Raw genomic sequence first — 23392 nt, forward strand, 5'->3', positions numbered from 1 at the left:
AATTCTCTGGAAAAAAAAAGAGGAAGAATAGTTATCAGAATGGTAGGATTGCAGATGATTTTTCTTATATTTTAAATCTTTCTATAGTGTTATTTAGGTAACAAAGAAAAATATTAATTCCTGGATGAGACACAAGATTCAGTTGGCAATTTATTAAACTAGCAAAGTAGTACTTGAGGGTCTTGATGATATTTGGAGTCTTTTTGTTGACTCAAGGGGGCCAGATCTGTCCATTCCCAGTGCACTGTGAAAATGCAGGAGATAGAATCAAACTAGAGAAATGAGCATTAGGAGAAGTAAGAAAATCCATTCATGTGAAAATAATTTAAGTAGGGTTTTTATGTCTATTTAATTTTACTTCATCTTTCATTAAACCAAAAATTGACAGATTGCCATGGGTTAGATCAATAGAGAAAAAATGTCTGGCTTGACTGGTTTTTCCTTTTTTGTCAGAAACTATTTTGACCTGTGAAGTAATAAAAAATTGCCAACCAAATCTGTGTATATAAACTGAGTCTAAGCAGAACAATAGAGCCGAGGGGGGAAAAACACTTAAAATACTTACTGCATTAGAGAACAGGTACTTTCCATAATGACAAAAAAAAAAAAAACTATGACATTTATAATGAAAGGAAGTAGTTGAATATCAGAAACATAATTAAAATGCGGTGGGAAAAGACTTCAAAACATAACCCAAAAAGTTCAGCAAAGATGATGATAGGACATAAAAGTCCTATTCATTCGAGGCTATTGAAGATGTAGATCCTAAAATACTATTAAAGAGCTAGTTACTCTTTAAATTTCCTGTTAGCTAAACATGAGAGATACAATAAATGCTTTTAGTCGCTGTCAGCACAGTGGGGATAATTTGCATATGATTTAAATATAATCTTTTTTCAGTCAGATTATGGCATTCAGAAGTCTAATCTCTTTTTTTCAAAGAGAAGAATCCAATGACTAATGGATTTCTTTCAGATGTGTCAGAGTGTTATTAGCTGTTTTTGTTCCTGCATCTTAGCACAGAATATTTAGCAAGCTTATAAATTGTCCTTTTGATTTATGTATTAACACTCTGATGAGGTCAAGGAGCCATGACAATCTCATCTGTAATCTTAAAAGGTTAGACAGTGTAGGGTTGAGCTTAGTTACCTTGGAAAGAATGTCAAAGTTATGAAATTATAAACTACATTATTTATGAAAGATAAATATATCCTGACATAAATTAAAGGTAGAATTCTGTAATGCATACAACTTATTTAATGAGCTCATTCTACCCTGTCTAGGCTGGCTATAAACATCTACCTATTTATTCAGTGATTCATTTACGTTGCACACCACAAGTGATTCTAGGATGTATACACAGTCAACTAATATGTTAGTCACTAGACAATTACTTTTAGGGATAATCATCTATGTATGGAGAGGTAAAAAGGATGCTACATATGCAAATCATCCTCACTGTGCTTAACTGTTAAGTCTCCTTGAAAAAGTGTTTGTTTCAGATAAAGTCCTCCAGAGAAATTTATAAGAAACCAGCCAAAATCACAGTCACTCTTACTCTTTTTAGGTTACCTAGAACAAAGTTCTTATTATAATATAAAATTCAGAGGCTCTCCTGTCTACCATATTTTTGAACATGCAATATATGATTTGAACTTAGTATTCTTAGAAATGCACCTACTTGTCCTGTACATGATGATGTTTCTTTTCTGCATGAATATGTATAAGTATCCCCAGCAATAGCCCTTTCCTTCTGTTATTCAAGTTAATTCTGCTTTGAGAATTCTTTCCAGTGCACTCCTTACTTATACAAGTAGTAAGCCTTTCCTCACTCTTTTATCTTCTGTGTGTGCTTATCAGCTTTGCACTCACCAAGGGGTGAACCCATTGCATTCAGTTAGAAATACACACAAAGAATAGTGGAGGGGATAAAGCTAAGGAAAAAATAATTAAGCCAAGGAGAGATTAGTGCACAAAATACAAACTATACAGTACTGCAGTTTCCAAATTGAACTACAGATTTTGTGCCAAGCTTCTTAGCAGCCAGAGAAAAAGCATACCCCCATAATTAAAGGGTCACCGAAAAAAAAAGTGTTCAGAAGTAGATCCTTTCTTAACTATGAGACAAGAGAAAATTTTCCATTGTCTCATTATGGCAAATTCTCAAGGAACTGTTAGTAAAATTTGTTTTTGGATTGATTATTTCCTGAGCTTAATTGTATTATTTTCAAAATATATTAGCAAAAAGCAATATTGATAAAACACTACCTTAGAAAAGCTCACAGCATTGCATAAGGAAGCATGCACAAAAGTATCTGCCACAGAACTATTAGAAAAAAAATAAGTGTTCTCTAGTAGGAGAATGGATACATACATTTTTATATATTCCTACATTGGCATGAAACAGCAAATTACAATAGACAAATGAAATAGATTGATGTTAACGTGAATGAATCTCAAAAACAAGAACAAGTTGGAATGTGATACATAGATTTAATATGAAAATTTAAATCTCAATGCTATATACTGTCCATAGATACACATTGTTAAAAGAAAAAATGCAACAATTCCAATTTTGCACATTTTAATTGCTCTGGTTTGCAATTCTAGAATAGAGAAGCTCTCAAAGCCAAAACAGGTTCTGGGATAGTGGAGGTAAAACCTCTTATCCTGAACCCTTGAAGGACTTTATGGCATCAGTGGAAATGCTGCTTACCCTTACAAAGGCAGCTGGATGGATGCTCACTGAAGAGAAGATTAAACATGTCAATTTCAATAAATTTGTGGAAACTGAAAAACAGCAGCAACTGATTCAGAGAACTCCAGTCTACTGCATGGTCAAAAAGCAATAATGGACAGAAAATAGAAATGAGGTATAGAAAAAGGAAACGGGTTATAAAGAAATCCCAGTGGGTTGCAGCTCAACCTTTGTATATGGCTTAAGTCTAGATGTTCCCTCATGCTGTTGTGGGGTGCTTTTCAGGGATGTTTGGATCTAGAGTGTGTGTCCTGAGATCCAGGGTATATGATTACTAAATCCATGCACTGATTGGTTTGGCGTAGTTCTGGCTAAGATTAACGGTGTGAATGCTACACCCACCTTAGGGCAGATAGCCTCATAAAATATAAGGGGCATTAAGAGGGTTAACATGCTCTCATTTGCATGCTTGCCACAGGCTGTTTCTCCTCAGTGATACCCCTTTGCCAAGCCACCCTGCCTTGGAGCCAACTGACCATGGACTGAAATCTCTACAAAATGTAATCTCTAGTTTCTCTAGAGAATGAACAAGGCAAAGAACTGGGGATGAGGAAAAGATCAGGAATCAAGAAACATTATTGTTGTTATTAAGAATATCTTTTCTTCCTTCAATTTTGGATGTTGGGTATTTTGCCTCAGCAATGAGAAAAGTAAGACACTACCTTATTTGAAGGCAGTGCAAACATTTGTTGTGTGCAACTGACTAAATCTAAGCTCCTGTGAATGGCTGAGATGTGGCTATTTATTATAAGAGTAGACTTTTTTTAAATTAATTTTATTGTTACATTTAAGGTATACAATATAATGACATTCGTCGTTGGTAATTTGTAACTTTGGATGATATAATTCATCTTGCTTCCTATTTTTTCCCATTCTCCTACCCTCCCTTCAACCCCTTCACCCCCTCCTATCTACAAAGACCTTGTTTCCTTTTCTTCATTTTCTCATATTAATTCTATTCCCTTCTTTGTTTTGCTTTCAGTTTATTTTTGCACTGAGACCAGGGTATTCTCAGGCCAGATTTGTTTATATTGAGTAATGAAACATAGATAGGAATGATATAAAGCTTCAGGATAGGTATTCTCTCTAGAGCAAAAAAGACAGGAATATGAAAGCTATGACACTGAACTGCAGACAGAGAAGCAAAAGAGTAGCAACTTTTCATTTATCTGTAAGACTTTCTTGAAACAAATACAGCAAACCAACTAGCAGTCTAATCAGAGCTATAGGAACCAGATACCCATTATATTCTTCTCTGAACCTTTCGATGTACTGAACAGTTTAATATTTGAACAGGAAAAATTAAAATAATGAAAAGGAAGTTTGAGGACAAATTATGAGGGATTTTGAAAACCATGCCTAGAATTCAAACTTTATTCTCTCGGCAGTAAGACTGTCAGAGCAAGATATGAACTCTTCCAAAAGATTAGCCTCCCAATCACACAATGGAAACAGAAGTTTATTAGTTACTATTTCAGTCCTGGGACAAAAAACCTGACAGACACTATTTAAGGAGAAAAGGAAGCATTTTGGCTCATGATTTCAGAGGTTTCACTCCATGGTTGGTTATCTCAAAGGCAGAAACATGATGAGAGGGAATGGTAGAGAAGTACTTACTTAATGGCAGCCAGGATGTAGCGAAAGCAAGAAAGATCCAGAAAGAAAGAGGCTGGGACCATCATGTACCCTCCAAAAGCACACCTCCAGTGGCCTACTTCTTCTTCCTAGGCCCCACTTCCTAACAGCTCATTCAGCTATGAATTCATCAATGGATTAAGCCACTAATGAGGCTACCACCTCATGATCCAATCATGTCTCTTGCACCACCTCTGAATACTGCAGCATTGAAGATCAAGACTTCAATACAGAGGTGACGCTTGAGCAGATACTTCATATTTGAATAGTAACAGGAAGATACTGTATTTTTAGTGGATACAACTTATCCTAGGACATTGTTGTAAAATATTTAAGAAATATGGAGTAACCTGCTATCTTCATTAAGAAACACACACATTTACTTAAAACACATAAGCAAAGCCCTTGCTTTTTAGTCTCTGGAATGCATAATTAACTCCATCTTTGTATTCATGGGTCATAGTCATAAATATATCATGGGGATTACTGGGATACTCAGTGGTTCAGCTCACCACCAGGCTCAAAGTTTCTTCTGACCAATTGTAGATTTATGGTGGAGAAGATTCTAGTTTCTCTAGAGAATGAATAAGGAAAAGAGCTGGGGATGAGGAAGAGATCAGGAATCAAGAAACATTATTGCTGTTATTAAGAATATCCTAAGGGAAGGAATATAAAATTAAAACTGAAAGCAGATTTTGTGCAAATCACATGCCGACTCATGGCGGGCCATCTATTTTAAGTACTCACTCAGTTACATGTGATTAATGTGAGCATATCAGATCAAAGAAGGCACACAATTCCCAGTCCCTCACAGAAATGTTGCGTGTACACATACACACACACACACACACACACACACACACACATGCCATAGAGCACCATGGTTGTCTCTTGGGATCAGTCTAAAGCCTGCTGTCACATTTTTCCAAGGAGGAAATTTTCCTGCATAAAAAGCTAGCGACCACGTCTGCTTCTTGGCTGTAACTTGCCAAGTGCTTTGTGCCTTCAGAAGTCATAAATTTCCTGACAACCACTGCACTGATGCTAATCCAGAGCACCTTTGGTCCTGGCTAGAACTTTGCCCAGATGTGGGTATATTTCTGCTAACATTTCTGCATCTGTCCTTCACACTCTAGGGTGGTCACTAAGTGCTTTAAAAAAACTTTATAAAGAACCTTTAAAAGCCTCAACATGGTGTTAATTGACTCAATGACATATTTGTGCTATTTACTCTATGGGCCCACCCCACAATCTTCTATTCATATTTGACTGTCTTCTCCCCTTCTAGCTATCACCCACCTACTCAGGGCTGTTTCAAGCTTTCAGTCACCTTAAATCCCTCCCACAATTGACTAACACAGTCCTCCACCTTGTCCTGAAGCAATGCTTGTAGTTCAAATTTATCCCTTTGTTTGCCCTACATCAATTTCCTCATCTTCTTTTTGCTTCTAGAAAATTTGATTTGAATTTTGCTCTATCAGGGATCAGAGAGATGAAACATGTGACCCAGGCCTAGCTCTTCAGCACTCATTATTCCCCTTTACCTGACTACAATGATTGGATCTGAAGTGATCATGTACTACAGGGGTTGACCAATCAGAAAACTCAAATCCCTGGTTAGGTGATTGGTTTAAGGATGAACTTTGAAAGCCAGTCTAGTCCAATCAGTGCTAAGATTTAGTTGTGACATCCAAGAGGAATTCTCCCTTCTTTCTCACTGTACAGTAGCAGTAGCTCTCCCTTATCCATGGGGGATACATTAAAAGATATTCCATGAATACCTGAGACTGTAGATAGCACTGAACTCTATATACTATACTTTTTCTTGTATTAATATGCCTATAATAAAGTTTAACTTACAGTAAGATTTTTTTTTTTTTTGGTACCAGGAGTCAAACTTGGAACCTTGAGCTTGTGAGGCAGGCGGCAGAACCACTGAGCTAAATCCTCAGCCCTACAATAAGATTTTAATACAGTGGACCCTTGAGTTATGATTATCTCACACATGAATAACTTGAGTTACAACCAGAATGTTAGTTTTACCTTACAACAAAAGTCTTGAGTTATGATCTGAATTCTGGCCACTTGTGCAGTTGTAAACAGAGACTTGTGATGCCATAAAAGTGTATGTAAGTGTCAGTCTGAACCCAGATGTGCATGTTTGTGGATGTGATTTTGTTCAGTGCTTTATATAATTGCTAAGACTACTGCTATCAAAATTTTCCCACAAAAGCTAGAAAATAAGCTAAGGAAAGAAGAGCAGGTAAAGAAAGGAATCATAATCAAAAGGAAGAAAATTGTACAGAAATATGAGAGTGGCATTCATGTGACTGATATCATTAATATGCACAGCATACAGGGCCAAGGATTTAGCTTAGTGGCACTGTGCCTGCCTTATAGGTGCAAGGTCCTGAGTTAGATCCCCAGTATCAGAAAACAAAAATATGCATGGCACATTGAAATCTACCATCTCGACAATCTTACAGAGAAAAAATTTGTATAGGGAAGCTAGTGTTGCTAAAGACTCAAATTAGTAAGTCATGATAGAGGAGGTAGAAAAGCTTTTGATAGTATGGATAAATGAATGGCAGATGGCAGGTTATAATCTATCAGGGTCTATAAATTCTGAAAAAGCTAAGGCACATCTCACAAAGGATAATCCATCAATGAGTGATAGTGGTAAAACATTTCATGCCAGTAGGGAGTGGTTTCACAATTTTGAAGCAGAAACTGGGATTCATAGTAAAACTAGGCCAGTGCTGATTAAAGGGCTGAAAATTACATACACCACTTCCAAACAATGCCAGAGAAATGGCATTTGCTCTCATCAAGTTTTCAACTGTGATGAAACTGGTCTTTTCTGGAAGAAAATTCCCAGGAGAACATACATCACCCAGGAAGAGAAGAAATTGCCAGGCCATAGATCCATGAAGGATAGGCTAACCTTATTGCCATGTGCCAATGTGAGTGGTGACCTCAAGATAAAACCTCTCTTGGTTTTCACTCTGAGACCACTAGAGTGCTCAGAAAATATAAACTCATGAAAAATTGGCTAGGGATCATGTGGAGATCTAACACAAAAGCCTGGGTAACAAGAATACTTCTTGAGTGGATCAGAGAGGCTTTCTGTTCTACTATTAAGAAATAGCTGGAGGACAAAGGTTTACCACTTAAGGCTCTCCTCATCATGGAAAATGCTCCTGCGAGATTTGGAAGACGAATAGGCTGAGGAATTCTCATGGCTTTCAGTCAAGTTCCTCCCACTAGTACAGCTCTGCTATGGCAACCTATGGGCCAGCAGGTTATACCTAACTTTAAGAAGATGTGCACCAAGGAACTGTTCCTGAAGTACTTCCAGATGTTCTCAAACACAGATTTAACCCTTAAAGAGTTCTGGAAAGAACATTACAACATCCTTTCCTGTGAGGGAAAGAAATTCTAGGCCAATATTCTGGGACCCTGAGATCAGCCTGGAAGAAAATGTGGCCTAAAATTATATAGGAGAGAGACTTTGAAGGCTGTGTAGAGGAGCCTAAGTCTTCAAATGACTCTGTGGTTGATGGCATTATCACCATAGTAGAGCCCATAGGCTTCCAGGGGGACAATGGTGATGTTGAGGAACTGTGAAAGAACAATCAGAGAAACTCTACAGAGGAACTTCAGCAACTTCTGGCTGAGCAACAGAATGGCAGGTGAGAAGCTTTCTGAAGAGGAGGGGGGAAAATCAATGATGAGTGCAGCAAAGTTCTTCTAAATAAAGGAAATCCTGAAAAAATGGACAGAGCTACAAACATTTGTAGAGAAGACCCTCTCAGACAGAGAAAAAACCCACTGTTGCATTCAACTGCCTGATGACAACATTACACTGTATGACAGAACAGTGTTAAAGACAAGACAAAAACAAACCACATTTGACCAGTTTTTAGTTTTGAAAAGGTTGAGACTAGTGAGACAGAAGCAGGTTGTAGTGGGCCTCAGACTCTCCCAAGGAGAGAAAGGACACCAGAGAATCAGATTCCTGATGTTCTTATGGATGGGGATTCTCCTTCCAAACAATAGCCACCTTCCATTTCATCCTCCCTTCCTGAAGCCAAGGATGCCAACTTGAATGGTGATTACAGTATGAAATTGTTGTTTCTGGTGAACTAGGCACATTTTATAACTTTTTGGTAAATATCCTAGGAAAATTATTGGTGTTTTGGGTAAATTATGCACATTATGCAACCCTTTTTATTATGAAAAGGTTAAAATTAAGAGGTGCTTTGGGAGGTTTGGAATGCATTATGGCTATTTCCATTATTTTTTATGGGCAAAATAGACTTGACTTACAACCAACTTGAGTTTACAACTAGCCTCATGAATGAAGCTCATAAGTCAAGAGTCCACTGTAGTTTTTCCCACCGGAACTGGCATCTCTCCAGTGCCAGGAAGGTAGCCTGGGCCCCGATCCACCATGGGAAGGATAGCCATGCCTTCTCCCACCAGAGCCACCATCGCTCCAGAGCCAGGAAGGTAGCAGCGCAGGTGCCCCTGAACCCCCATAAGTTGCCCCCCCACGGGCACTCTCAGACCTGATTGTGCTAGTCTTTGGACCCACTCTGCAGAGGCAGAGGTGGTCATAAAGGGTATTTTTCTGAGTTCCCAACTTTGAACATCTGTAAGGAAAGGACATGGGAAACCTGTAGTAGAATGGTGTGGAGTTCAACTGTTATGAAGGTTGGGGAACTCAATCTGGGCCTTGCAGCCTGAGATCAATCTGCATCATGGGGTTCAGCCATCAGCTGAGATCAGGGGTCTTACATCCTATCTCTGTCTGAGCCCCCATCCTAAATGGTAATTATACTATATTGAAAAGTTTGTTCACTGCAGACAGGCTCTGCACTGCTTCTTGATTTCAATTTAATTCAAATGGTTTAAGGGTGATAGACTAGTGACTACCACAGGTAGTCAGTTTCCAAGTTGTGCTTGATCATAATGTGTTGCTGATTGCATCAGTTGGGACAAAGGATTGTGGTTGATTTGATGAGCTGTTTTCTCTGATGTTATGAAAATGAAAATGTCTGTGAGTCGTTAGAAACCCAGAAGCTAGAGCGCAACTATATCAGGAAGATGTGGGTGATAACCCAGAGATTAAACCAAGGACAGCCCAACAACAAAAATAAAAATGAGAAAACACTTAAGCAAGACACAAAGACAGACTTCCAGTTCACCAATGGCAAGCAGTAGGGCAAATGAGGATGAAAAGGCTGATAGTGAACCACCAGGACACCCTGAACTCAATGCACAGAAAGTAACAAAACAGATCAATCAGGCTCTAGAAAAATTCAAAACAGAAATAATTTCCGAGATAACCATAGAGATGGTGAGCACAATGAAAGTCATGATTTGAGACTCTAGAGCAGAAACTGACAAAAAAAATAGATGAGCTCAGGACCACGATAGAAGCCATGAAGGCCCAGCATAAGAAAGAAATAGAAACAATAAATGCCCAACATAGGAAAGAAATGGAATCCATAAAACATCCAAACAGATATCCAGGAGATTAAAAATTCCACTCCATTGAAAGTGTATGCAACAGAATAAAAGAATGCGAAGATAGACCCTCAGATATAGATTGCAGTCAGTGATGGTGAAAAGTGAGGTCTCTTAAAAACAGTAGGGGATCATGAGAAATTGATCCAACAACTCCTAGATGATGCAAAGAAGAATAACATAAGACTGATAGGAATCCATGAAGTATTAGGAGAAAATACAAATGACTTAAAAAAGCTATTCACAGAATTAATGACAGAAAACTTCCCAAACAGAGGGGAAGAATTTGACATTCAGATAACTGAGGCATATAGGACCCCAACTAGCCACACTCAAAAAAAAAAAAATCTACACCTAGACATATAATAATCAAGATTCCAGAAACCCAACAGAAGAACAAAATACTACAAGCAATAAGAGAAAGGAAACAAATCACATGCAAAGGAAATCCCATCAGAATCACAGCAGACTTTTCAACACAAACCCCTAGGTTAAGGAGAGCCTGGAGTGAGATATTTCCAGTACCAAAAGAGAACAACCTCCAACCTAGACTGATGTATCCTGCAAAACTCTTTTTCAAAATGGATGGGGCGTAATATTACTCAGCCTTAAAGAATGAGAAAATAGATTCATTCATAGTAAAATGTATACATATTGAAGATATACTCCTAAGTGAAATAAATAAGGCACACATGTGTAAATACCGAATAGTTTCTCTGGTGTGAATAATCTGCAATAATACAGAAGATCCTAATAAGATTACTGACATTAAGAAATGGGAAGAAAGGAGCTAAAGGTGTAGGGAAGGTGGGATGGGTAGGGGAAGGGTAAAAAGGGAAAAGAAAAAAATGTGAGATAATGAAAAGTTGGAAATAAAGTGGTTGTAGATGGGGAGGGGAGGAGGAGATGAAGGGAGGGCAGGGTCAAGGGGAAAAAAATGAGAACCAAGACTTGTCATGTAGAGGTACAAGATCCCAACAATGAATGTAACTGTACTGTATCCCTAAAATGTACCAATAAACTCAATTAAAGCTGAAAAAAATGGATGGGGAAATAAGATACTTCCACAACAAAGAACACCTGAAAAACTACATAAATACCAAACCAGCACTACAAGCAATTCTAAACAAGATCCTAGAAAAAGACAATGAAGGCAACAACACCATGAGGCCCAACAGAGCAAATCAAATAGGCAAGGCAAGAAACAAAAGGAGAAGGTGAAAAAGTAAAAAGAGCCAACAAAAGGCCAATAACATGACAATAATAAGTCAGTACATATCAGTTATAGCCATCAATGTCAATGGCCTCAACTCACCAGTCAAGAGAAATAGAATGGCAAAATGGAATAAGAAGCAAAATCCAAAACTACGTTGTATACAAGAAACATACCTAGTGCAAAAAGAAGCACATAGACTGAAAGTGAAAAGATGGAAAATGATTCTCCATGTTATAGGAGCCCAGAAAAAAACAAGGGTAGCAATCTTATTTGCAGACAAAGTAAATTTCAAACCAAAACTGATTCTAGTATTATTGATGTAGGACAGTACTGTATCATACCTCTATGAATGTAAAATATCTTGTACCTGCTTTATGCTACGTAGTAGGGACCATGCTTTATCAGAGCTATTTTTAATGATATTACTCTGGAATGTTCTCTTTCCAGACAATGATTAATAAAAAAAAATGGTGCCAGGTACAACAATTCCAACAGAACTTTGCTGTTTTCTGGGTATTATTCTTTGTTTTTTTGGTTTTGTTTTTTTAATGGAATGTGTTGAATGTGTATTATAAATTGAATTTTGAGAAACTTTAACGGTGCTGTCAACTTTGGAAAAAGTTATCCCAATTTACTGTGTTGAGTTGGCAAGGTACAGAAATTGACAGCCATATTGATCTAGAAATGTTAAATTTTTTCCATTTGTACAGGGGTAATGCACTGTATTAAATATGTAAGGTCATATCTACTTGGGTTTGATTAGATAAACTATTAAAGTACTTTCTAAGAAACTTTAACGGTGCTGTCAACTTTGGAAAAAGTTATCCCAATTTACTGTGTTGAGTTGGCAAGGTACAGAAATTGACAGCCATATTGATCTAGAAATGTTAAATTTTTTCCATTTGTACAGGGGTAATGCACTGTATTAAATATGTAAGGTCATATCTACTTGGGTTTGATTAGATAAACTATTAAAGTACTTTCTAAACAATAAAAAAAGAATAAGATAAGACTACAAGAGCAAGAAGCAATTTAAATATGTTCAGGGACCATTTTCATCTTCAGAATTAAGGATTATTTTAATCTTACATCATTGCCTTTTCTCTTTTACTTTCCTTTTTAGTTTTATGTTAGGATTTCCTATTTTTAATGTTCACACAGAGATTTAACTGAAATTCCAAATAGTTTTTCTGGTGTGAAAAACTATAATAGTACACAAGATCCTAATGAGATAATTAATAATGTGAAGTAGGAAGTAAAGGGCTAAAGGTGTAGGGAAAGTGGGAAGGGTGGAGGAAAGGTAATAAGGGAGAGGAAAAAAATATGAGAAATTGAAAAATGGAAATAAAGTGTTTGTAAATGGGGAGGGGTTGAGGGAGTGAAGGGAGGGCAGGGACAAGGGGAAAAAATGAGAATCAAGACCAATTATGTAAAGGTACAGGATCCCAGTGATGAGTGTAACTGTATTGTATACCTAGATTGTACCAATAAACTCAATAAAAAGAATTTTTTAAAAAGAGTCCACTGTAATAGTAATATACAACAGTGATAACAATACATTGTAATACAAGGTATTTAAAACTTTGAATTATTTCAGGAATTTTCCATTTAGTATTTTTGGACCCTTATTAACCTTGTTACTGAAACTTCCAAAGGCAAAAATCACAAATAAGGGGACACTAGTGAGCTACATTCAAAAAGGTAGGGTCCATGTTTTCCAGGGACTGGGCTGTGGCACCTGAGAAACAGAGGGGGAAGGAGGAAAACAGCAAGTTCTGATGGCATTGAGTTAGATAAAAGAAATAAAGGATAGGTAGAAAGAAGACAAAGAAGTCATAACTAAAAATTGTACATTTAAGAAGACTACAACTTCCAGGACCCAGTCAAAGTTACCCAAGGTGATCCACAATCATAATTTCCTTGGTTAAATTCAGGCTTCTTTCCTTCCTGATCCATTGTACCCATAAATTGGCTTAATTGAAAAAATAAAGTGCAGGAAATTGATCCTAAGATAAAGAAACTAGTTGAAAGAAACCAGAAGTGTTTACATTGAATGTTTAAATTATTTATCAAAAACAAAACAAAACTGTGCTCATACCAGTAATATGAGCCAGTGCCCTTTGAGGGGGGTTACCTTTTCCCAGGATTTCCCCTCAAGAGAAGCATAAATGATAAGTGTTCTATATTCCAAGAAATAAGCCTCTCCCTCCCTCTCTCTCCTTCTCTCTCCCTCCCCTCCTCCTCCCCTCCCTCTCCCTCTCTCCTCTCTTGGGACCACACTGTTTCTTTAAGTGTACAACTTTTAATTTCTGCCTTATGAAAACCACCCTATGTCTCATACTGACTAGTCCTGAAAATTCTTTTTTCTCCATGGGAGTCAGTGAACTTTCAAACCTAGACTACAGGTAAGGTGGCATTGGTGTCTAGCTCACCATTGGAACACACCTCAGACTCTAACTGATGACAGTATTATCAGTGCTCCTTGGACCAGCGCAAAACCTTGCCTTTTGGCCCCAGTTGTCTAAGCAGTTTTACGTCCCTCCAGCATCCTCTCCATGCTCATCCAGGCTGTGTCCCTACCCTCCCACTCACCCTGCTTCCCACTGCACAGGGAACAGAAAAGCAGACAGGTCCAGAGCCCCAGCTCCTCTCACTGCCTCCTCTTCTTGTACACACTGCCATTGTTGAGATATTACACTGCTGTCCAGGGTCACTGCCGCCACCGCGCTTGACACTATGTCCCTGTCTCCTCTTTGACCTGATTTCTTCAATCACTCTCCCTTACTTCTAACCTCAACTTCTCCTACTCCACAGCCTCTTTGTCTTTATCATGTCCATTTATAGATGCCTTGCAAAAAAAAAAAAAAAAAAAAAAATGAAGACAGGCAAGAAGGAACAGCTTTCCTTCTAGAAAATCTATCATCTTTTCTTTACTCTGCTTTGCAGCCTGTTCAGTTCAATAATATTCTACACCCATTGTACTTTCTCATCATTCACTTTCTCCTCAGCCCACTGCAATTAGGATTCTGCACTCCATGTCCCTGAATCTGCCAAGTGCAGTAGCCTACTTCCCAGCATTTCACTCCTTTTTCACAGCTTGTTCTGCTGATTTACCTCCTCAGAATGGCCTGGCAAGCACCCCCCTCATAGATCTTACTATTCTCTGTCAGGCTCTTCCTCTGCTTCCTATCCCTTGAGCCAGTGATGTGAAGCCTTTTTTTGTTGACAAGTTGGCAAAGTCCAGGCTTTGTTTCCCTAGAAACACGCGCTTTGCATGGTACTGATCAAGGTTCTCAGTGACAAACTACAGAATATGCTCCAGCTAGTTTGAGCAGAAAGAGGTTTACTAATAGGACACATGACTCAGATTACAGTGGGATGGAAAGAACTTTCAGAAACCCCAAATCATACCCAGTGAGAGAGCTTCCAAATGAAAAGGCATCATCCAACTACTGGCACAAGAATGATCTGCCTCTGCTAGAATCTGAGCCAGCAAAGTGGGTGCCCTGTACCCTGCTGTCCTCTTTGTAACTCCATCCCTGGTCAACTCTTTCTGAGGCTCTCTACCTTTGGATGACTCAGCTTCTAATCAAAGTCTCTCACCTCCCTGGCAGAATTTAAATCTCACCCAGAGTCCTAGCTTCAAAGAAGCATAGAATGTAGTTTCTATCTTTTAATTTCTGCACCCTAAAAAGGGGCTTTAATAATCAATAGAGTGAACAACCACATGCATGTAAAAGTCAATTTCAGAGACCAGAGTGTAGTAGTATTATTTTAAATATTAATAATTTTCCAAGTGCTTTAGAGTATAATATAGTATACTGGAGGGAAGTGGGTCAACTATAGCCATGCATCGCTTAACAGTGGGGACAAGCAGTGTATCAACAAACAGATTTTGTCATTGTGTTAGCATCCTAAAGTGTGCTTACACAATCCTACATGGCCCAGGTCAGTCACTCGTCATGGCCTCTATGCAACCTAGAAGCCCAATAAATACAAGGTGGATGAGAAGATGGTATACAATTAGCAGGAAACCTTTTATAGGTAAATGTTCACTCTAAAATAATTATAAAAAGTATAGTATAATAAACACATGAGCCAGTAACTTAGTCATCACTATACTTATCAAGTATTACATACATGCTGTGCATAATTGCATGTGTTACTCTTATACAACTGGCTACGCAGTGGGTGTTTCTATACCAGAACTTGGAATGATATGTTAGCCTGAGTCTCCTGGGGTTAACAGGTATATCATGGAAGTGAGAGTGTCTTAGTTGTTTTTTCTCTTGCTGAGACAAAATGCACAACATCCAAAGTTAAAAGAAGAAAGGTTTACGTGGTTCACAGTTTGTAGAGGTCTCAGTTCATTGTTGGCTGGCTCCAAGGTGGGGTGTCATGCCAAGCAGAATGCAGCAAGTGACAAGGGGCCCAAGGCCTTTTTTCTGTCCCTTATGTCTTATCCAGCCTATCCATCCTTAGGATGGATAGTATTCACACCCATGGGGGGAGCCCTTAATCCAAACCAATCTTGGACTAATTTAGTAACCACAAACCCTTGATCCTAACATCACAAACTCAAGATCCAGCCACCTCTGAAAAAGCCCCACCTATGATTGTGTGAGGCTTTGGATGGACATCTACACATACATCATAATAAGGAGTTAAAAGGTAGATCAACCTCCAAAGCTATGGAATTAGAATAACACATCAGGAGAAGGGAGAGTAACAAATCAACTCAGCCTACAAAGGCTCTGTGGTCAATGGAGATGCTGAGAAACCAGAACTGAAAACAGAAGGATTATTAAAGTGAAACTCACTGAGGTAGGGTCATGATTTCTTGCTTTAAAACTCAATTAAGAACTTTCCCAGCTGACAAGGGACAAATGCATGCATAGAAAAATCACTAAAGTAATCTTTAGTTACCTATGCTTTGTTAGCATAGTAAAGATCACACCCTGAGGTGGAGACTTCTTATGATAAATAGACAGTGTCCCATGTAGAGACATGGTAAAGAAGAGCTCAGGCACAGCTAAAACTCCACCTCTACACATGGTGACATCAAGAGACAGGGCCCTGCCATAAAAGCTGCACACCTCTTTCTTTATTTGGGCCAACCAGGGTTTCCTGTCTCCCATGATTTTCTCCCTATGTTTGAGTGTAAAAAAAAAAAGCCTCATCCCTGTACCAAGTTATTTCTGTTTTATTCTGCTGATAGAAAGCACAAGACCCCAAGGAGCCCATAACAGAATCACCATGAATGTATGAGGAATTCATGGTACTCTGACATTGTAATAGCTACAGTGTCACTAAAGAGACAGGAAGTGTTCTGCTACATTCCAATCACATATGTGGTCTGTTGTTGACTAAGGTGTCATTCATTATACAGCACATGACTTGCATATGTGGCTGGGTTAACAGCATTACATTTTTATCATAGTACATCATATATTTATGTCTAGAAAAAGACACAAAGTATTGGAGAAAGTATTTAATTTGGACTTCCTATGAACTTTCCAATTAACATCTCTAGGAGAATTATACTAGAAATTTGACTTGCCATCCTTGGGTGTAAATTGATCCTCTTTGGTTTTCTGAGTTTTTGTTTTTTGTTTGTTTTTTTGTTTTTTTTTTTTTTTGCAAGTTCTCTGCACCTTCCCTTGAACATGTCATATTTATTTATCTTCTTCAGCATCTAAAAATGGTTTGGAGAGCAAAAGGTCTTTGTTACCCTGTTTCACAGAGAGCAGAAAGAGCTATGGACAAAATGGGGTGGTACCAGGGGGTTTTCTGAGTTCTACACAGAGTTAAACTATCAAGGAGAAAATGTGTTCCACAAGTGGTGATAAAAAATTGAAAACCACTATGCAAACCTTTCAAACATTTATAACAGTTGAAATTAGGTTACAACTCTTCCTTTTCTTCCTTGATGAAAATTCTTATAATGAGGACAAATGGTTTTAAATCCAATCAGACTTTTTGACACATGTTTTCCAATGGGGACACTCCCCTTTGTGTTTCTCATGTGTATCAGAATAATCGCTTATTTGCCAAAAAGAAACAGAGTGTGGTACAAGAGAAGGCAGAGACAAGCCAAGCTGCCTGGCCTTTGCCAGCCCAGCCAAGGCCTCCCCAACCCTGGCTGTGGAGACCTGCTCCTTACTCATTTCCCTGAGGGCTGAAGAGATCTTTCCCCAAAGTACAATCTAAGGAAGACCCAGTTAAAGTCATGAACAGATATTAAAAAGTAATTCTTTAAAGGTCAGGAAAGACAGAATCTCACAGAATTAATAGGAAACAAGTATAGCTGATGTTGCAATTGGGCATGTGAGGTATAAGAAAATAAGTATCAATTTTTGGTGCTGAGGCTAGGGAAACTGCCATTTTGGATGCTGGGCGGTGTCACCAAAGTCAGTCTTGGAGGTTTTCACGCCTGAGTTCAGTCAGGAGGAACAGCACAGTATGCTAGGCTCTGGATTTAAAGCTGAGCATTTACGAGTCAATTTGAGATTAGTCATAAACCGTCTCAAACTACTGGAGAAAAAAAAGTGGAAGTGGCTCAGAAAGCAAGAAAGGAGATTGCTGATTATCTGGCTGCTGGGAAGGATGAGAGAGCCCAGATCCGAGTGAAGCACATTATCTGGGAAGACTACCTTGTGGAGGCCTTGGAGATCCTGGAGCTGTCCTGTGACCTGCTGCTGGCTCGGTTTGGCCTCATTCAGTCTATGAAAGAGCTAGATTCTGGTCTGGCTGAATCTGTGTCTACACTAATCTGGGCTGCTCCTCAACTCCAGTCAGAAGTGGCTGAGTTAAAAATAGTTGCTGATCAGCTCTGTACCAAGTATAGCAAGTTATGTAGGACCAACCAGATTGGAACTGTTAATGACAAGCTAATGCACAAACTGAGTGTGACGCCCCACCCAAAATCCTAGTAGAGAGATACCTGATTGAAATTGACAAGAATTACAATGTACCCTATGAACCTGATTCTGTGGTCATGGCAGAAGCTCCTCCTGGGGTAGAAATAGATCTTATTGATGTTGGATTTACAGATGATGTGAAGAGAGGTGGTCCTGGAAGAGGAGGCAGTGGTGGGTTCACAGCACCTGTAGGTGGACCTGATGGAACAGTGCCAGTGCCCATGCCCATGCCATCTCCAAATCCTCCTTTCTCATATCCATTGCCACAGGGACCGTCAGATTTCAAGGGATTGCCAGTGGGAACTTATCAGGCATTTCCAAATATTGAGCCACCTCAGATACCAGCCACACCCCATCATTATGAATCTGTTGATGACATTAATGCTGATAAGAATGTCTCTACACAGATTGTTGGTACTGGACCCAAGCCTGCAGTCTCTGCAAAGGCCCCTCCCAGACATGTGGATAATTACAACTTTGTACTGCCAGAATTGCCATCTGTGCCAGACACTCTACCGACTGCATCTGCTGGTGGCAGCACCTCAGCATCCGAAGACATTGACTTTGATGATCTTTCCTGGAGATTTGAAGAGCTGAAAAAGAAAACATAGGTCTCTTAAACCTCCAACTTCTGGCAGCTGAAACTGAGCAGTTTCTCCTTGTACACAAAGAATCTCCATGAAATTCTGTTTTATATGTTAACCATCACTGAACACACTTTGGGGGGGGGATTCTACTCTACCAAATTCTCTTTTTTTTAATTAAAGATTGCAAACATACATGAAAACAAGAAATAAAGATACTAAATAAAAATTTCAAATATACATATATATGACAGCAAAAAAAGGATATGAAATAAATAAAAATTTATGCAACACAGACTGATAATCCAAATACATTATTAGTTTGATATGATCTTCAAACATTATATGTTGTTTCTCATTTTCTTTTTATATATTTTTGAAATAATGATTTATAAATAAAACAAAATTACATATTATAGTTGAGAAACTGTTCTCAAAATTTTATGATTTATAAACTCCTTGGTTTTATTAATTTGATAAATATCATATGCTTATTATTGTATCACTTACATTTTCTAACAAAACTTCCCACAGAAAAGAAATATATTAGAAATCCAAAAACAACTAAAAGAGTTCACATTTAAGATCAGATTTTTCTGTCTCTATTTTATTATATTCTATACTTATTTTTATTATATTTTTATAAGCATAATGATAGAATTTAACACCAATGCATAGGTAATATTCTTCCCAAACAAATGACTATGAATTAAATCAAGCATGTAATTTAGAGAAATCATAAGGTTGGCAAAGAAACTATTGATATGCCAAATGTGAAAAATTCTACCATGTTCATGACCATGTTTCTTATTAAATAATGCACACATGTGTGTAAAAACATAACCCCCACACATATACACAATGCATATTTTCTACAATACAATATATGCTTTGGTATAATAAAACAGTGCAGTGATGTGTGGAATGATTGTGATTTGTGTGATTTGAGAAAAACAAATATCATCTTTGAGGCAGTTGGAGAATTTATAATATGTAGCAGATACTGAATGATATTAATGATTTATTATCCATTTATTTAAGTATAGTTATGATAAAATTTACTTAAAAATTAATACTCGTTATCAGTAGAAAAGAGGTACAAAGATATATTGAAAACATAACAAAATTTGTCTTAACAAATTTCCAACCAAACAAGCTATAGGGACAGAAAAGGAAGTTTGCAGAAGGCAGATATGAGAGAGGAGAATGATGGATGGACCTTAATACTTTTCATACTACCCATATATACAGATTTCATAAATTCTCAAATAAAAAAGCAAAGAAAATAAGAACCAAAATAACTCATCAATTTGGTAGACCAACATATAAAGACAAAGATTAATGTGTTGATAAATTTTAAAAATATGAAATGTAAAGCCTGAGATTTAGCTCAGTAGTGCTGCACCTACCTAGCCAGAACAATGTGTTGAGTTTAATCCCCAGCACCAGGGAAAGAAAAAGAAAAAAGAAAAAAAAAAAAAAGAAAAGAGAAAAGGAGCATGTGTGCTTTCTAACATACTCAGTAGGTTGAAAATAAATTATTTGTTATCTCTGCCTCTTGAATTGTTCCCTTCACAAGGATATAGTGGCCTTCTTTGTCTCTTTCAATCAGTTTAGATTTTAAATTTACTTTGTCTGTGAATAAGATTGCTACTGCTGCTTTTTTCTGGGCTCCTGTTGCATGAAGAAGTTTTCCATCCTTTCACTTTCAGTCTATGGGCTTCTTTTTGCACTAGGTGTGTCTTGTATACAACATATTATTGGATTTTGCTTCTTAATCCATTCTGGCTAGTCTATTTCTCTTGATTGGTGAATTGAGGCCATTGATATTGATGTAACTGGTATGTACTAATTTATTATTGTCATGTTTTTTTCGCCTTCTTTTAGCTTCTTACCTTGCCTATTTGATTTGCTCTGTTGGGCCTCATTGTGTTGTTACCTTCATTGTCTTTTTCTAGGATATTGTTTAGAATTCCTAGTACTGCTGGTTTGATATTCATGAAGTTTCTCAGGTGTTCTTTGTCATGGAAGTATCTTATTTCCCCATTTTGAAAGAAAGTTTTGCAAGATACATCAGTCTAGGTTGGAGGTTGTTTGCTTTTAGTATTTGAAATGTCTCATTTCAGGCTCTCCTTAATCTAAGGATTTGTGTTGAAAAGTCTGCTGTGATTCTGATGGGCTTTCCTTTGCATGTGATTTGTTTCTTATCTCTTACTGCTTGTAGTATTTTGTTCTTCTGTTGAGTTTCTGGGATCTTGATTATTATATGTCTAGGTGTAGATTTTTTTTTATCATGGCTAGTTGGAGTCCTATATGCCTCACTTATCTGTATGTAAAATTCTTCCCCTCTATTTGGGAAGTTTTCTATAATTAATTCTGTGAACAGCTTTTTTAAGTCATTTGCATTTTCTCCTGCTACTTCTTGGATTCCTATCAGTCTTATGTTACTCTTCTTTGCATCATCTAAGAGTTGTTGGATCAATTTCTCATGATTCCCTACTGTTTTTAAGAGATCTCTCTTTTCATGGTCACTGACTGCAATTTTATCTTCTATAACTGAGATTCTATCTTCAGACTCTTTTATTCTGTTTCAAACACTATCAATGGAGTTTTTAATCTCCTGGATATCTGCTCGAATCTGTCCTGTAGATTCCATTTCTTTCTTATATTGGGCATTTATTGTTTCCAATTCTTTCTTATGCTGGGCATTCATAGCTTCTATCATGGTCCTGAGCTCATCTATTTTCCTCTCAGTTTCTGTTCTAGAGTCTTGAATTATAACTTTCATTTTGCTCGTTATCTCTATGATTATCTGGGAAATTAATTCTGTTTTAAATTTCTGTAGAGCCTGATTGATCAGTTTTGTTACTTCCTGTGCTTTGAGTTCAGGGTGTCCTAATGGTTCACTGTCAAAATTTCATCCTCATTTGCCCCACTGTTTGCCATTAGTGAACTGGAAGTCTGTACCTGTATCTTGCTTAAGCGTTTTCTCATTTTTACTATTGTTATTGGGTTGTCCTTAGTTTAACCTTTAGGTCATTACTTAAATCTTCCTTATATAGTTGGGTTGCAGCCCATGGGTCTCTAATGACTCATAGACATTCTTATTTTCATAGTACCAAAGAAAACAGCTCATTGAATCAATCACAATCCTTTATCCTAATTGATACAATCAGCACCACAATATGATCAAGCACAACTTGCAAACTGACCACTTGTGGTAGTCATCAGTCTATCACCTTCAAACCATGTTAATTAAATTAAAATCAAGAAGCAATCCAAAATATGTTTTCAGTGAATAAACTATTCAATAAGGATATTTACCATTTAGGATGGGGGCTTAAAACAGAGTTAGCACAAGAGGAGTAGATAAGTAAAAGAATTAGAGAAGGTTTCACATGAAGCCAGAAGACATAGAATGACTACACAATCGTCAGGAAACTGTTAAATTCAAAAGGGATAAACAGAATAGAAGTATAATAACTCTTGAGTGAGGTAGAATGACATAAGAAAAAAAAATAAAGAAAAGAGAAAAAAATAATAAAAGAAATCTCAGGACAGGAGCAGAAACAAAAAGGGAGATGAGGTATAATATGGTGGAGAAAGAGACTGAGTTGGAGAAAAAGGACAGAAAAAAAAAAGAATTTGCAGAGTGGAATGAAAAAAGGAAAGAAAAAATGAGTTTGAAGGACCTTTTTCAGACTATATCATTACTGTCATAATATACAATATGTGCTGCCATGTGCAGAGTCAAGTCGCCTGATCTCAGCTAGCTGCTGGCAGAACCCCACGATGCAGACTGACCTCGGGCTGCAAGGCCCAGACTGAGTTTCCTGACCTCCTGAAGGGTTGAACTCCACTCAGTTCTACTACAGGTTTCCCCCGTCCCTTCTTTAAAGATGTTCAAAGTTGGGAGCGCCAGAAAATACCCTTTATGACCACCTCTGCCTCTGCAGAGTAGGTCTAAACACTAGTATAATCAGGAGGTCTGAAAGTGCCAAGAGGGGGTTGGGGGGTTCAAAGTCGACCACTCAGCTACCTTTCTGGCACTGAAGATGGCAGCAGTGGTGTTGGCAGGGAAGGGTGCAGCCCAGCAGTCCCTCTGGTGCTGGAGAACCCTACTCTACCAAATTCTGTTGCTTCCCAGTTCTCTACTGATCCTAAGAGACTAATAACTGGCCAGAGCAGCTGGCCCCTGGAGCTGTGCCTGTCTTATTTCCTGTTAGAGGGATCCCAGGTTCTCTAGTGACCTAGCCCTCCCAGGATCTACCCAGGAGAATGAGAAGATGAAGCATTGTGGCAAGAGCTGCCAGAAATGGCTGAAGAGAAGAGATGAGCACCTCATGAATTATCTTTGCCTTGTGTTGAAATTCCAGTCTTGGAAACAAATCCCTCTGTATTAGTGGATTGTGGTGAGACACAAGGCTGTGGTGTGTTTTCTCTAACACAAGCAAGAGAGAAAATGGTTCAGGAAGTCATAGTAACAGTTCCTAGAGGCTGAGCCCTCTCCTTGACATGGACACTACTTGCTGCAGGGCACTGTTCCACCTGGATCCAATTGCAAAGTTTATTTGGAAAAGTTGAAGTCCTCTCTTCATTGTACTGCATTCTCAGGGAGTCCTCTGTAGCCTTTTGCTTTATTTTGAGGGCTGTGTTTCTCTTACCAGAAGGCAGCACCATAAAAATTTATTGTTCTCCATAGCATGTTATTAGCAAAGGAAGGGGACAGGTAACATATTGGTAGAAG

The 23392-nt window shown here is 38.0% G+C and overlaps 1 protein-coding gene across 1 annotated transcript; it reads left to right on the plus strand.

Moving 5' to 3' along the window:
- The first annotated feature begins 17474 nt into the window (after nt 1–17474).
- On the plus strand, nt 17475–18672 carry LOC104850490 (IST1 homolog). Its single transcript, XM_033760049.1, is given in 3 exon segments — nt 17475–17688; nt 17691–18050; nt 18053–18672. Coding segments are annotated over 3 exon segments (1065 nt in total). The 5' UTR covers nt 17475–17603.
- The last annotated feature ends 4720 nt before the right edge of the window (nt 18673–23392 follow it).

The sequence above is a fragment of the Fukomys damarensis genome, unplaced genomic scaffold (assembly GCF_012274545.1).
Source record: "Fukomys damarensis isolate Sample0158 unplaced genomic scaffold, DMR_v1.0_HiC HiC_scaffold_38, whole genome shotgun sequence".
Lineage (NCBI taxonomy): Eukaryota > Metazoa > Chordata > Mammalia > Rodentia > Bathyergidae > Fukomys > Fukomys damarensis.